At 50.6% G+C, this 15169-nt stretch overlaps 1 protein-coding gene across 1 annotated transcript; it reads right to left on the minus strand.

Moving 5' to 3' along the window:
• Window positions 1-1147: 1147 nt before the first annotated feature.
• Window positions 1148-4953, minus strand: N7532_000070 (uncharacterized protein; the record flags this gene model as incomplete). The annotated part of the gene is made up of 5 exons (XM_056612574.1): window positions 1148-3889; window positions 4114-4675; window positions 4723-4752; window positions 4812-4873; window positions 4930-4953. 5 exons carry the CDS (start codon window positions 4951-4953, stop codon window positions 1148-1150), a joined length of 3420 nt encoding a protein of 1139 aa, XP_056479798.1.
• Window positions 4954-15169: the final 10216 nt, after the last annotated feature.

Raw genomic sequence — 15169 nt, forward strand, 5'->3', positions numbered from 1 at the left:
GCCGGGTTGCATGCCTAGCACGTGACGACCCAGCCAGCCCGCGGGTATAAATATCGCCTCCCCTCCCGTATCTTCCTCCTCTTTTCTTTCTCTTCATACTTACCTAGTTTCGGTTTGCTGCGGTCATGAGGGCGGCCCACCATAGAACGCCAGTCGCAGTGCACAGCGCGGCGGCCGCCTGTCCAGACAACCTCGGGGTGTCTGCGAGGCATATTGTTTGACAACCCCTTCGTGGGGTTATTACATCTTTTTCATCATGCCATGGGTCAGCGACTTGGGCTTGGAGAAGAGGATCGTGTGGCTGCGACGAGGTATTTTGTTGTTTGCAGTTGTGTCCCAGCGTGAAGACACGGGCTACGTGTTCACTGCCACCGAGGGGAGACAGGGCTGTATTGTGATGTGCGCTGAATGTCTAATGAGTTTTGGAATGCCCTGTACAGCAATATTCGAAATTGGCTTCCATGTTTTACATAGAGAAATGGTCCCACGCCCCACCGCCAAGGCAATGCTCAAACTGCCTAGGCTAGACTCGGCTAGGCTGCAAATCATGCTTGTTTTGAACAGTCTTGACGTATGGTACGGAACATCGAACGAATAGGGGCCCGTAAGATACCACGTTTATTAAAAAAAAAAAAAAAAAAAAAAAGTTTCTATAAACTGCTATACAGACAGACATAGTCTTGTTGCCCAAAGGTTCTGACAGTAAACTTCATTGAATACGAGCTCCTTCCTGAATACTACTTTATAGAAGCTATATCTTTCAGTGTGACGGGTTCCCAACTGGCGGATATTATATCTAAATGCATATCGTCAAAGAAAGAGAGAGATTTATCTTTGCGATAACGAGATTCGTTGATTTCCTTATCTTTCACTATTATATATTGTCAGGATGAGGAATTGATGTACTGGCTAGTACTGAAGATGTCCCAACAGGATAAGATGATGGATTGAAGGTTGTTGAGATCGCTCAATCGATCTCAGGGGTCTCCCTTGTTGAACTGTGGCATGTTGTGTAAACACATTAAGGCAAATTGGGCGAACGATGAATAAGCCTTTTCCGAAGTGTCCTAGTGGTATTTGACCACCCCCTCAGTTTGTCATATACCAAAACAAGCTTCCTTCCATGGCAATTGAACAGGGTCAGGCCCTATTTTCTACTGAAGAGGCGCGAGAAGATTTTGCGCCTACCATGTCGGTCAGGTTTGGAAACTGGCTCGGGGGTTTCTGTGGGACTGGCTAGGATTTGGTCATCGTTGGTTTCGGTTGGCGCTTTAATATTCTCGAAAGATAGAGACTCGTCCTTCCTACGCCATTTGTTAAGGGCAGATTTGAAGGACATAGTATGTGGATGGTCAGGGCCTAGTTTTCGGTCACAAAGTAGAACGCATTCGCCCATTAACAGCAAAGCGGCTTTGCTTTGACCCGACGAGCGAAGGGTATAGGCGACGTTTGCCATGCTCGTCAGCGTGTCAGGATGGTCCGCGCCGAGCTTCGTCTTGCGAGTCTCCATGACCTGCACAAAGAGTTGCTCTGCCTCTTTCCACCGGCCCTGGTTCCAGAATGTCGACGCCAGATTGGCCATACTCGTCAGCGTGTCAGGATGGTCCGCGCCGAGCTTCGTCTTGCTTGTCTCCATGACCTGCACAAAGAGCTGCTCGGCCTCTTCCCATCGGCCCTGGTTCCAGAGTGTCGACGCCAGGTTGGCCATACTCGTCAGCGTTGAGGGATGGTCCGCGCCGAGCTTCGTCTTGCGAGTCTCCATGACCTGCACAAAGAGTTGCTCTGCCTCTTTCCACCGGCCCTGGTTCCAGAATGTCGACGCCAGATTGGCCATACTCGTCAGCGTGTCAGGATGGTCCGCGCCGAGCTTCGTCTTGCTTGTCTCCATAACCTGGACATCGAGCTGCTCGGCCTCTTCCCACCGGCCCTGCTTCGTATACGTCGACGCCAGATTGGCCATACTCGTCAGCGTTGAGGGATGGTCCGCGCCGAGCTTCGTCTTGAATGTCTCCATGACCTGCACAAAGAGCTGCTCGGCCTCTTCCCATCGGCCCTGGTTCCAGAGTGTCGACGCCAGGTTGGCCATACTCGTCAGCGTTGAGGGATGGTCCGCGCCGAGCTTCGTCTTGCGAGTCTCCATGACCTGCACAAAGAGCTGCTCTGCCTCTTTCCACCGGCCCTGGCTCATATACGTCGACGCCAGGTTGGCCATACTCGTCAGCGTGTCAGGATGGTCCGCGCCGAGCTTCGTCTTGCGAGTCTCCATAACCTGGACCTCGAGCTGCTCTGCCTCTTTCCACCGGCCCTGGCTCATATACGTCGACGCCAGGTTGGCCATACTCGTCAGCGTTGAGGGATGGTCCGCGCCGAGCTTCGTCTTGAAATTCTCCATGACCTGGACCTCGAGCTGCTTGGCCTCTTCCCATCGGCCCTGGTTCCTATACGTTGACGCCAGGTTGGCCATACTCGTCAGTGTGTCAGGATGGTCCGCGCCGAGCTTCATCTTGCGAGTCTCCATGGCCTGGACCTCGAGCTGCTCGGCCTCTTTCCACCGGCCCTGGTTCATATACGTCGACGCCAGGTTGGCCATACTCGTCAGCGTTGAGGGATGGTCCGCGCCGAGTTTCGTCTTGCGAGTCTCCATCACCTGCACCTCGAGTTGTTCTGCCTCTTCCCATCGGCCCTGGTTCCAGAGTGTCGACGCCAGGTTGGCCATACTCGTCAGCGTGTCAGGATGGTCCGCGCCGAGCTTCGTCTTGAAATTCTCCATGACATGCACAAAGAGTTGCTCTGCCTCTTTCCACCGGCCCTGGTTCCAGAATGTCGACGCCAGATTGGCCATACTCGTCAGTGTGTCAGGATGGTCCGCGCCGAGCTTCGTCTTGAAATTCTCCATGACCTGCACAAAGAGCTGCTCGGCCTCCTCCCACCGGCCCTGGTTCATATACGTCAACGCCAGGTTGGCCATACTCGTCAGCGTTGAGGGATGGTCCGCGCCGAGCTTCGTCTTGAATGTCTCCATCACCTGCACCTCGAGTTGTTCTGCCTCTTCCCATCGGCCCTGGTTCCAGAGTGTCGACGCCAGGTTGGCCATACTCATCAGCGTTGAGGGATGGTCCGCGCCGAGTTTCGTCTTGCGAGTCTCCATGACCTGCACAAAGAGTTGCTCGGCCTCTTCCCATCGGCCCTGGTTCCTATACGTCGATGCCAGATTGGCCATACTCGTCAGCGTGTCAGGATGGTCCGCACCCTGCTTCGTCTTGCGAGTCTCCATCACCTGCACCTCGAGTTGTTCTGCCTCTTCCCATTGCCCCTCCAGTCGGTGTGCGTCCGCTAACATCGCAGAGCTACTGAGGGTCTGTTCACCCTCGGGGCCAAACATTAATGTCCTTTGCTTCCGCGATCTAGATGCCATATCCATTGATTCCGCAATACTTCCGCGTTCTCGCGCATACCATGCCCCTCTGTAAAGCAGCGTAGCCCATTTTTCTAGTGAGTCTTGTGATTCTGGTCGTTGTGACATGGCTGATTTCACATGTGGAAAGAGCGGCTGGCACTGTGCCCAGTTTTCATATTCACCTGTCGGAAGCCTTTGCCACAGGATCATGATAAATTGCTCCTTCCATCGCTCTAGCTGTTCATCAGTTTTCAGCCAGACACGCACAGTCAGTTGCACCAGCCGATGCATTGTGAAGACCGTGTTGTCCTTTTCGATAGAAATAAATGAAAAGTCTCTTAATGTTGTGATATCATCCTCAAAATTATAATCCGTCTTAGATCCAGACGTGCTATCCATATCATCGTCACTGTGCTCCAACGTAAACTCCTCCGAGCTCGAATCGTCGGTTTTGATCTCGTATTGAGCTCGAAGAAGATCCTCTGAGACTCCCTGTCGGTCAAAAAGCTCATGAGAGAGAGCAAATCAGCGGCCGGTGGTCTTATTCGGCGAATATGGTCGAAGGATATTTGCCATGTAACCAGAATCGAATTCTTTGCCTCCCAATCTCGATAGAGATGACCAGCTTCATAATCAAGAAGCTTTGTCGCTTCGCGATCACTTTTCCGAAATATTTCTAGGTACCGGGAGACAGAACAGCGAGGCGCTCGATGTACGATGTAGCCGGCAGCCTGTATGATCGCTAGTGGCATGAACTCCAGTTCCTCCACCAACTTCAGAATATCAGGGGTTTCCGCTGGCAGTCCAACTTTTCGTTGGAGCAGTTCTAGCGCCTCGGGCTTTTTCATTGGTTCGACTTTAATGATGTCCTGGCGGTCGACAATTTTCAATGCTACCTCTCGGCTCCGACTTGTGATAATTATTGAACCGTTCGGGCTTTGGGGGAGGAATTCTAATAGTGGCTTTGTCGAGGCATTGGTTTGGCCGACCTCCGCACCCTGCTGACCTGTCGCCAGGGGCTGGCGAAGGAACCCATCGTCATCAATATTATCAAGAATCAGCAACCACTTTCCTCTCTTGCTATCCTGGAGCCAGCTTTCGACGAGTCGGAATATATTCACTGTGGGATCCTGGCGCCCGACCATTTTGGCCTGGTCGGCGATATCCCGGAAACTTTGCTCAAACCGGACCGCGTTACTTGCATGAACCCAGAAAACCCATGTCGCCGGTGATTGGGATCGGACGCGGTAGGAGTATTCGATACTAAGTTGCGATTTCCTGTGGATTGTTAGCACTGACCTACCCGCTAACCTCCTTACACTCACCCGACACCACCGATGCCCACAAGAGCTATCCTGGAACCTGGGACTGAGATTCTTCTATGTATCTCATCGAGCAGTTTGTCGCGACTGACAAAGTCTGGGTCGCGGCGAAACGGGACGGTCGATAGAGGGGCTGGTGGAGTTTCCGGTCGCTCTAGGTTAACGGTGATTAGTCAATTTCAGCTTGGTAAGGGGTCTTATGAAACCTACCCGGGGGAAGATGTATTGATCCATTATTGATTCCTACCTGCGTACCCCGGTTTCCGTCACTAAATGATATAGATAGAGATGCCATAGCTGACATGCGATGTAGACACTGCTTTGCTTTCTGGAGTAAAGGGAAGGTCCCAACCCAGGCGGAGTTCATCCCCAATCTTTTTATCAGGTGACTTTTCTGGGCGCTAAAATGTGTTCGGTGTTCAGTTCTATCTTTAGAACGAGGCGTGGACGGCTCTCTCTGAGCCATTGGAAACGAAGAAGCGGGGACTTCGGGCGTATTATTTTGTCAGGTAACTTACATTTCCATTATGACGTATCGGGTGATCTGTGGTCTAACCTAATTTAGCCTAAGCCGCTTCACCATCATCTTGGCGGTGGGGCTGGAGATAGTTTCTCTGTGCAAAACATGGAAGCCAAATTCGAACATTGCTGTAGCAATGTTTGATGCCGGAGAACCTCATCCGGATCCGAAAGTAGTCCTTACGGAGGTGGACAGGAAGCGCCCTCCTAGGCCCGGTTAGAACAGAACAGAAGACCGGTGACAGCAGAACAGATCAACCCCACTGACCGCATGGACTACAGGAAGTGAGACTCTCACAGCCAGCGTGATAATATAATTCCCAATGATGTGTGTCATAGTCTTTGACCACCGCACTAACGTTATGGCCGAGCAGCACAGAGCGTCCTGTCAGGCTATCTAGACAAGAAGCAAGAACAAATCATCACCAGAATAACCAGAGCGCATGTCAACAAATAATTTGTCTATCAGCCGCAAGGAGGTCTGGCAGCCCGTGAGAATTGCCAATGTCGACATTCCATTCATAGGCCCCCTTCCCGATCGGGACTAGCGTGGTCTGTCCTGAACAAAACCAACTTTCTCGCCCACCGAAATTCTTCTTCTTCTTTCTCCTCTCCAAACTTACCTAGTTCAGGTAGTTCGCGGTCAAGAGGGCGGGCTACCACAGATAGACTGTAGCATTGCACAGCGCGGCAGTCGCCTGTTCAGTCACCTTCTGGGGGCTGGGGGACGTATTTTCTGGCATCCCCTTCGTGGGGTTATCTTTTCATCATGCTTGGGCCAGTGGCGCGAGTCTGGAGAAGAGAGATGACATCCACACGCTGATTGTCGTTCATAAGTACGTGGCGCTACTCGACGTTCTCGCCGTATATCTCTAGTTCCTATCGAATGTCATTTGATTCTGAAGACCATGGTTGTCATCGTCCTACGCGCTGAGCAGCATCGGTGAGTTCCTGTTTGCGGTCTGTCGTCATCTTTGTCATCTTCCCAACTCTACGCTCATCTCGATGCGTCACCTTCTATACGACAGCAACCCGCGGCCCGAGACTTCCAGACTCTTCATCAAGACCCAGATACTTCGAGTCCAGTCTATCCATGTCTGCGCAGCATCCCAGTCAGTACACCTCACTCTGTGCTGCGGTCAAAGCTACAGTCTAACGGGTGCCGGACTAGTGACGGTGTCCCACGGACATCTTTCAGTCATTAGGGCATCGTCAGAGTCAACGGTAAAGTATCATAACTGGCGCCCTATCCACTTTCCTCTTGCCCTTCCATGTATTCCCCGTCCTGTCAAACCCGATCCTTTCTTGCTGGGATGATCTTATCATCTCAGACTGATACCTGTTTCGAATCTCCCAGGACCCCTTCCATATTCGCACCGGCTCCTCGAACTCCTCGCCTGATGAACGTTAAAGGCACGGGGAAGCACGAAACCTCTACGCTGCTTTTGCTGTAACCGACAGGTGCGACACACCGCTTGTACAACAGCGCTCATCCTGAAGACGAGAGACCGTTGGATAACTCGTGTGAATGGAAAGGGTCATTTGTTTAGCCATGACAATGAGTATACTGTGATGTTTCGTGGGAAGACCCTCTACACCACATGGAAGGTTCTTGTAAAGTATGTCGAATGGAAGCTGAGCGGTCGAATCATTCAATACCCACATCAGCATACGTCTAAATGTTCAACGTTTACCAATCAGCTAGCAAGTACACTCCCAGGCGATAAATCCAACACTGTCCCTCTTCTTCGTTAAATCATTCTGAACATTTCTCAAATATAAGTTCCCATTCACCAGTCCTTATTGACCCCCAAGAACTCTGCTATCCAGAATTAAAAACACGTATACAAGAAACTCAGCTAGTTAAAGGAATCTCATCGTGATGGAGGCCTTGCAGTATGAAACGTTTGCAGCACCCAGGGCCGTCAATCTCTTCGTGTGAGGCAATCAAGGTATTGGGCGTTTCTCAATCGGAGATAGAAAATCTTACTTGGGCGCTGCTTGAGGATTTCGGCGGCTGGGGACGGGTTGGATGTTATTGAAGCGTTTCTGAAGGCTCGAATGCTTGAATCTTGTTGAAGGCTTTCTGGACACAATCAGACACCTTTCGAAGGCGTCTTGAGTGTGTCCCGAACCCAGCAACGGGCTTTTTGAATGCCATCGAACGATTTCGAACGTGATCGAAAGTTTACTGGGCGCATCCGAGGGCTTTCTGAACGTATTTGAACGCTTCCCTAATATAATGAAGCGCTTCCTGGACGCCTTTCAAACGCTTGCTGCATCCTTGTCCAAGGATTCCCGAACGCGAGCGAACGCTTCCTGAATGTCATCTAACGGTTTTCGAGCGCGGTTGGAGCAGTTCTCGAAGTACATATTCACTAAAACTTTGCCGTCCATTTCCTGTCCAGTGCCACAATGTGAACTTCGAAAAGGTCGTGGTATTGTGTGTGGTATCAAATATCTGTGAGGGCAAATGCCTCCCACCGATAGCTCGACACAGCGAACGGGCTTGACGGGATTCACATAATTATTGCTCGAATACGGACTAGGGGCACGGCAAGGTTGTGATCGGGCCAGACGGCTTTGTGAGATACCTGTAGAAAGCCTAATGCAGCCATCAACACGGGGTGCGCCGTTACTTCTCAGGCTCGGGCAAACTTACCAAATCGTTGAATGTGAACATTATCTGCGATATTCTGCATTAACCGCTTATACCAGTATGCTTCGAGACGTAGCCGCGAGACTGTGGAGAGGGAAGCAGTGGTGGGCTGGAAATTTCCCGGACTCTGCTCTACCAGTATTCACCTATGGCACGTGTCAACAGACCCCCCCCCCCCCCCCGGGGAACTGCCAGTCCGTTCCGCCTGCTCAGGTATAAATATCACCTCTCTCCCCAATGCTTGCTTCTTTTTTCTTCTCTCTTCAACTTACCTAGTTCGGGTGGACCGCGATCATGAAGGCAGTCCACCACAGAACGTCCACCGCATTGCACTGCGCGGTGTTCGCCTGTCCAGTTTAAACCTCCTCGGGGGCTGGAGAGCATATTTTTTTGGCACACCCTTCGTGGGTTTCTCATCTTTTCACCTTCACCATCTCTTGGGTCATGACTCGAGGCTGGAGAAGAGATGCTTCCAAATGGGCAGGTGTGGTGGTCGCTCCTGGTGTGTAGACAGTGTTTGGTCAGTTAATGTGTCCTTTTACAGCAGACGTATTGTCTGTTGGTCCAGCTATTCCTCTCCATTTATTCCTCTTCACTCACCCCGTCCAGGTGGGCTGCGGTCATGAGTACAGTTCACATCAGACCGTCCATGCCATTGCACTGGGTAGTCAGCTTCGGCGGGCTACTGAGCATAGGTTTTGGCACTTCCCATCTGGGGATTCTTTTCATCATTCCTGGGTCATTGACTCGGGCTTGGAGAAGACAGTTGTCGAGATAGCAGGCGGGTTGGCGTCCGTAACGCCTTAAAAGGACGTGAAACATATCTTCGCGGGTTCAATTGGTACTCCAAGCGGTGTAGTCAGTGCTCTGGATCGTTTAGCTGTGCCATTCGACAGGATATCTGTTTCACGGCCGTTGTTAGCGATCCGTGCCCGTCAGAGGGGCTGGTCTACGGGCGCTGTCAGTCCCTACAGGGTTTGTAGGCATTAGGAATCGACTCATGGCAGACTCTCAATAAAAGTCCGACCTCTACGATAAACTCAGAAACAGAATAACCGTGATGATGAAGGCGTAGAGCATGGTGCTGCCCTAGATACGTGATGAGATGACGCCCGGCGGATGCGACGGATCGCGAGCAATTTCTCCTAGAACATCCTGTCTGCGATTTACCAAATACTGAAGGCTGCATTGCCCAGGACAGGAGTGAGACATGGAGGCTCATACACAGCGTGCTACGCCGAGTATCATTTAACAGGATGCCCAGCGTCAACGTGCCCTCAGAAAGCCTTTGCTTCATGTGTCACACACAGAGCAATGAGACTCCCCGCATTCATAGCCCAGTCAAACCTCGCTTAAGATATTACCGGCCTTCGAAAGGTTGCCTATGGACGGGGTCGTGAGTGTTGATGTGGTACGTAGGATCGTGATGAAGCGAGGGAGACATCGACGGCGGAAGCTGCTTCAACATCGGGACGTGTTTCTGTAGAACGAGGGTGGCGTTAGCACATCACAAGCACCATATCCTCAAGAGTACTGTATCATCTCCCGGTCAAGTCAAAGGCAAACAGCAGACAGGAATAGGTAACGACATCGACACGGCCTTGGACAACACCGTGCTCCAAGCGATGATGCTCAATCCACATACCAAATTCTTCTCCATCCTCCAGCCGCTGGCTGAAGGCATGATGAAAAAAGGAACCCACGAAGGGTGTGCCAAAACAATATGCTCTCCAGCCCCCGAGGAGGTTTAAACTGGACAGGAGACTGACGCGCTGTGCAATGCGGCAGGTGATTTGTGATGGACCACCTTCATGATCGTGGTCCACCCGAACTAGGTAAGTTGAAGAGGAGAAGGAAGAGGAAGAAGTTCGATGGGCGAGAAAGTTGGTTTTGTTCGGGGCAGATAGCGCTAGTCCCAATTGGGAAGGGTACGGATTGCCGACCAGTGGTAGCACGTGAAGACACAAGCTACGCGGAGGTATAGATCTGGTTGTAGATGGAAAGAGCAATGAAGCTGTTTTCGTGGTTCTTATTTGCTCAAAGATGCTGCTGACCTCTGCAAAACGTTGCCTACGTATTCTCGTCATTCTTCGAGCCGTCGTCTAGCTACTGAACGATGACAGAGAGGCTTCATTCTCGAAGCGAGGATATACCATGAACTGTGATCGCAGACCTCGAACCATCCTTGGCGACTGCGTTCACAGGGCCGGCTCATTATTTGGCCTCGTCGTAAGCGTATCTCGGAGATGTTTGCCGTCATGTCCGCGCTCCACACATCACACGTGTTTGTCCATGGCAATTGCACGCTGGCATCATTCAGTGTCCGCTCTTGTCATGGACCTGTCGTTGCTTTACACCTCGAACAGAGTACTAGTATTATTTTGGACCGTATGTCCCCAATCGGGCGGATACTTCGGAACCCAAATCGTTGTCGAGACCCTCGATATTCTATTCTGTGGACGATCGACGGCAATAACTTCAAGTGGCAGCTTGCGAATATGATATGCAATCGACAGCTTGTTGTAAACTCTGCAATCAAACTGCAGCGGGGTAGAGATGTCTCCCACTCTTGCGGACATCCCATTGTATGAGTGTCCCGGGACGATGACTGTCGCAGGTACCATGTCTCCGCACCCACCCCCCTGGCTACTGTTGCGTATAGTCATGTGTATGGTATATAGTACACGTGGTTCAAACGGATCTCCGTACGTCGTTTTTATAGAACTTGGTTGGTCTATGCCGATCACGGCCTGTCGATCCGGGGAAGTTCGTCGACGATCTTTGGTCCTGTGGGTGGCAGGAGGGCAATAGGTAGGGACACTTGGGGAGAATACTACAGTCAGCACTCAAAGTTTAGAGCTCGGTCTACGGGGTAAGCTACCTGAACGATACATACCGTGCTCCTGGCATGTAGCGTTGACGTTGGATCGTTGTGTCCGTGGATCAGTCTGTTGATTGAATCGTTCATGTTGTGATATGAGGCTAGCGCAGATCAGGAACAAAGCCGCAATATCGGAAATAATCCCGGTTCACCTATACGAAGAATCAAGTTGATTTGTAATCAACTTGGTCTTCTCGTTTTATATATAGCCTCGTGTATCCCCTCAAGAATAAAACATACCAGTGAATTACAACAGTTCAACGCATTGATATATCATCGGAGCCTGAACATTCAACAACAGTAAGAAGACCGCAAAGCCAATAGTAATGATAAGGAATAATGTCCAGGAATGATACCTTTTCGTGGAAGATAGTAGTCGATCCTCAAGCGGAGTTGCCAAAGTCACAATCAACCAACCCTTCTTGCGGCGGGTTGTTAACACCACATCACGTGACAACAAGAACCCTAAAAATACCACACATCCGCCACCTTTCCTCCTTTCTTTCCCTCTTCATACTTACCAAGCTTGGGTGGACTGCGGTCAAGAGGGCATTTCACCACAGAACGACCACCGCATTGCACAGCGCGTTGGCCACCTGTTCAGGTTCCCACGGGGACTGTCAGGCAAATTGTTTTGGCACACCCTTAGTGGGTTCTTTATCTTTTCATCACGCTTCGAACCAGTGGCTCGAACTTGGAGAAGAGATTCGTGGATGCTTGACGGGAGGCGTAGGTCACTGCCATCTAGCATCACGTATGGACATACACCACTCATCTATGGACATTGATGTTTTCCAGCACACGCCCATCTGCTTGTATGATAGGTACTCATAATCTGTGGGACACTGGATGCTCGTAGATACTAATATATCACCTTGGGTCTACGCGCGGGGTGTAGCCAAGTTGCTCTTACATCACCATAACTGGCCATGACAATAATCGTGTTACTTCGAGCATTTAGGAAGAGAGCTGCTGTCTGGAACCCAACACATGCGTGTTTATGGCTGTTTTGGATGTGCAATAAAACGCTCTATCTCCGCTCGCAGTGGACTGGGCCATAGTCTTCAACTTGCACTTATTATAGCTTACGGTAGAGCTTCTGTAACGCTGGGGCATACTGCAGCAAGAAGGGATGTTGAAAAGCTTCGTAGGTCAAGCTTGCACAGTCAGATTCTATTAACCGAGTCCATCGTCATCAAAGATATCCGTTAAGATGGCTCGACGCATGCTCAGCCTCGACGTGAACGCTGTGCCATTCGCTCCCTACCCCAGCCCGATTGGCCACACAGTATGTTCTGTCCAGATATGTATCTAATTGTCCGTTGGATGTCCTGAATCCGGCATGTCACGACCTGCGAGATGCAAGGTCGGTTCGTCGATCAATGGTAACGATAGATCGGGAATGCCATGGACTTTTGGAGCTCCCAAAAGCTGGCCAGTGTCAAACGCAGGCTACTATTGACAACCAGCCCCACTTTGGGAAAGGATGGGTGTAGTGGGATTCGAATCGGTGACAGGAAGCATTCATCGGTGCATAACTTCGCATGCCGCGTTGGATGATCGGACAGTCGGAGAAAAAGGAAAGGAAAATGACGAAATTACAGCTATAAATGTCTCAGATTTAGTAAAATGATTGTCGTGTCATGTTTCAGAATGATGTGTGGTACCTGTTGGCACAATTTGCGACAGCAAGAACGACGCACTTACTCGAGGTCATGAACACACTTCTGAACACGACAATTCTTCACAGTTTCATCCACCCCTCGCTTGGGTCTATATTAAACAAATAACACAAGGCAGCTTGTTAGCGTCTAGCTGTGTGTCTAGTAGCGTGCTACAAAATCAGGATCCAGGCTAATGTTGCCATGTCATATTAGCAATTGCACAGGAATCCCGATCAGGCTGCAATTATCCTGGAGAATTGAGGTTCCCTGAAGCGCGATCTTGTATGAAGAGCGGTGGATATGACATTGTCGCTGAAGTTTTGAAGACTGTCCATGAACTAATAACCAGAGACGGAGATATGCTTTTGAAGACACATTGAGTCAGCCCGAGAAACTAGATGAGTCTCATTGTTTAGTGAGGATGGGGACTATACTCACCGTAGCAAAGAAATAGATATGATTTGATTATATGCTATTGTTGACTTGTCGTATGAGATTGGTATGCACAGGGACGCAGGGCAAAATCATTGGCCATCAGCACTCGTGTCTGTAAATGGCGGCGTGGGACCAAAAGAAATGGTCACCGTCAACAAGGATCGCAAATCAGCACATTGTACAAGACTCATACCCATCAGCACGCGTCTGACATGGGAAGCAACAACATAACAAGGTGATCTTTCAATGGTTTTGTAGTGAGAGCAACGATGAACAGCGAGGACAGTCTCAAAAGCACTCAGTGCAGAAAACGTGGACTGATTTGAGTTCGATTTCGACTGAAGACAGCAGCACACGTGTATTCGTGACAGATCGTTTAATGGGGTCAGTCGACCAAGTATAGTACTTTAATCCCTCTTGGATGGTCCATAACTTCGATATCATGGTGTATTCGCGTCCATTTTGGGGCTCAAGGTGTCGCTTCTCAGTCTGAGACAGCATTGCGGTTGAGGCGGCCGTTAACGCGTTGGCAAGAAGGCGAGATCAGAGTGCTGGAGGTATGACATGGCATTATTATATGCGCGTAGACTCGGACATTTGTTGACAACTCGTTGGACTCACCTGGCTTGATTTGGTGGGGTTGGAAGGGCATTGTCCAGATGGGGAGTGTGGAAGTGTCACCGGAGCCGTGGACCCGCGTTGGGAAGGAGCGAATGGGGTCTTCGATGTGATCCTGTCCAAACAGTGATTACCCTTCCGATTGTAGCCTAGCGCCGGCGGCCCTCAGGTATAAATATCGCCTGCTGCTCCGAAACTTCCTCTCCTTTTCTTCCCTCCTCATACTTAATGTCTAATTGATCTTACCTTACCTCACAATTTTTGGAACCCCACACAACAGTGGGATCTTTTCATCATGCCTTGGGTCAAGGTCTCGAGGATGGAGAAGAGATGTATCACTTTGTCCTTCTTTCTTTGCCAAATATATGTGTCCGTTGCCCCGGTCTGATTGGTTTTCCATGTGCGTTGGTCTCGCGAACACACATTGACAACGAAGTCGATCTGCGATGAAGTCTGAAGCCGTGGACCGTTAAGATTTGATTTCCTATCGATGGACTGACAACTGCAAATTCGCATACGGTACTCCTGATGGTTGATCTACCCTCGCTCACATCTAGACCGTTGTGATTGTACGAGCCCCGATGTATTCCCTCCGTTGATTCCACTCGAGCCCTTTGCCGGCCTACCGACTACAGGCACGAATGCTTCATCACTCACACACAGATTACGTATTTGCCCAAGCCAGCGACTTCAGACGTGCGTGCTGACATAGACAATCGCAGTGATTACGAACCCTGTCACCCCGAGACGGTGGCCTTCACCCCGAGACGGTGGCCTATTAACTAAATCGGGGAATCATCAGCCACTTTTTCACCATTCGACAATGGCATTCGATAAGACGGGCCCCGTAGGCTGCCGTAATGTCATCCCGCAAAGTGACATCGGTGTCTATCGACGAGCAACTCGACTTGGAAGACAGTATTGGCTGTGTTTTGAGGAACGGCAGACGCCTTCCGGAGGGTTCGTGAGCGTTGGTGTTAGTGATGGGATGGGATGGGATTGGGAGATTCATACCGATTGTAATCGCAGAGTCCTCGCAACGAGCGCAGGAAAACATCGCGGCAAAACAAGCAAGAGTATTAAAACAGACAATGCTTCTCGGTCTATTGTAGCGACTGGAGTCCACAAATCGGAGGTGCGGCATTGCGTCTGAGTAGTCTGAGTAATCCCCGCCGCGTTGCGGGTCTGATAGCGAAGCGGTGCCATGGAAATAGGATCCGATCACCTGTAGGTTAGTTGTGGGGTTTTCCGCGTTCTTCCTGTAGTAACAGGAAGGTGAGGGTGATCTGAAGCCTGTGTGAGGTGTCTCGAAGCTGTACGACGACGGCTGGGTAAGGATGAGGATGAGGTCCTTTAACTCGTGCTGGATGAGGATAGGGTCAGAGACGTTCTAAACGAGGCGTAGGGGCATCCTGAACAGAATGAGGAGATATACTAACTGTCTGAGTACTTAGGAGATGAGGTTGTGGATAGACTGATTAGGATGGCCGTTATGGCGAGGATGAAGATATGACAACTCGGGATGGCGATGCTAGAGCTCTGTGCGTGGTGGGTGGTTACTGGGATGTCATAACGGAACCGTTCAGCGACATCACAGCCTGCGAACGCTACAACGCTGCATCGAATCCCAGTCTACTGCTTCCCTCTTCTCCAGGCTCGAGTCAATGACCCAAG

This window comes from Penicillium argentinense, assembly GCF_028826775.1.
Source record: "Penicillium argentinense strain IBT 30761 chromosome Unknown utg000001l_segment0_segment0, whole genome shotgun sequence".
NCBI classification, from domain to species: domain Eukaryota; kingdom Fungi; phylum Ascomycota; class Eurotiomycetes; order Eurotiales; family Aspergillaceae; genus Penicillium; species Penicillium argentinense.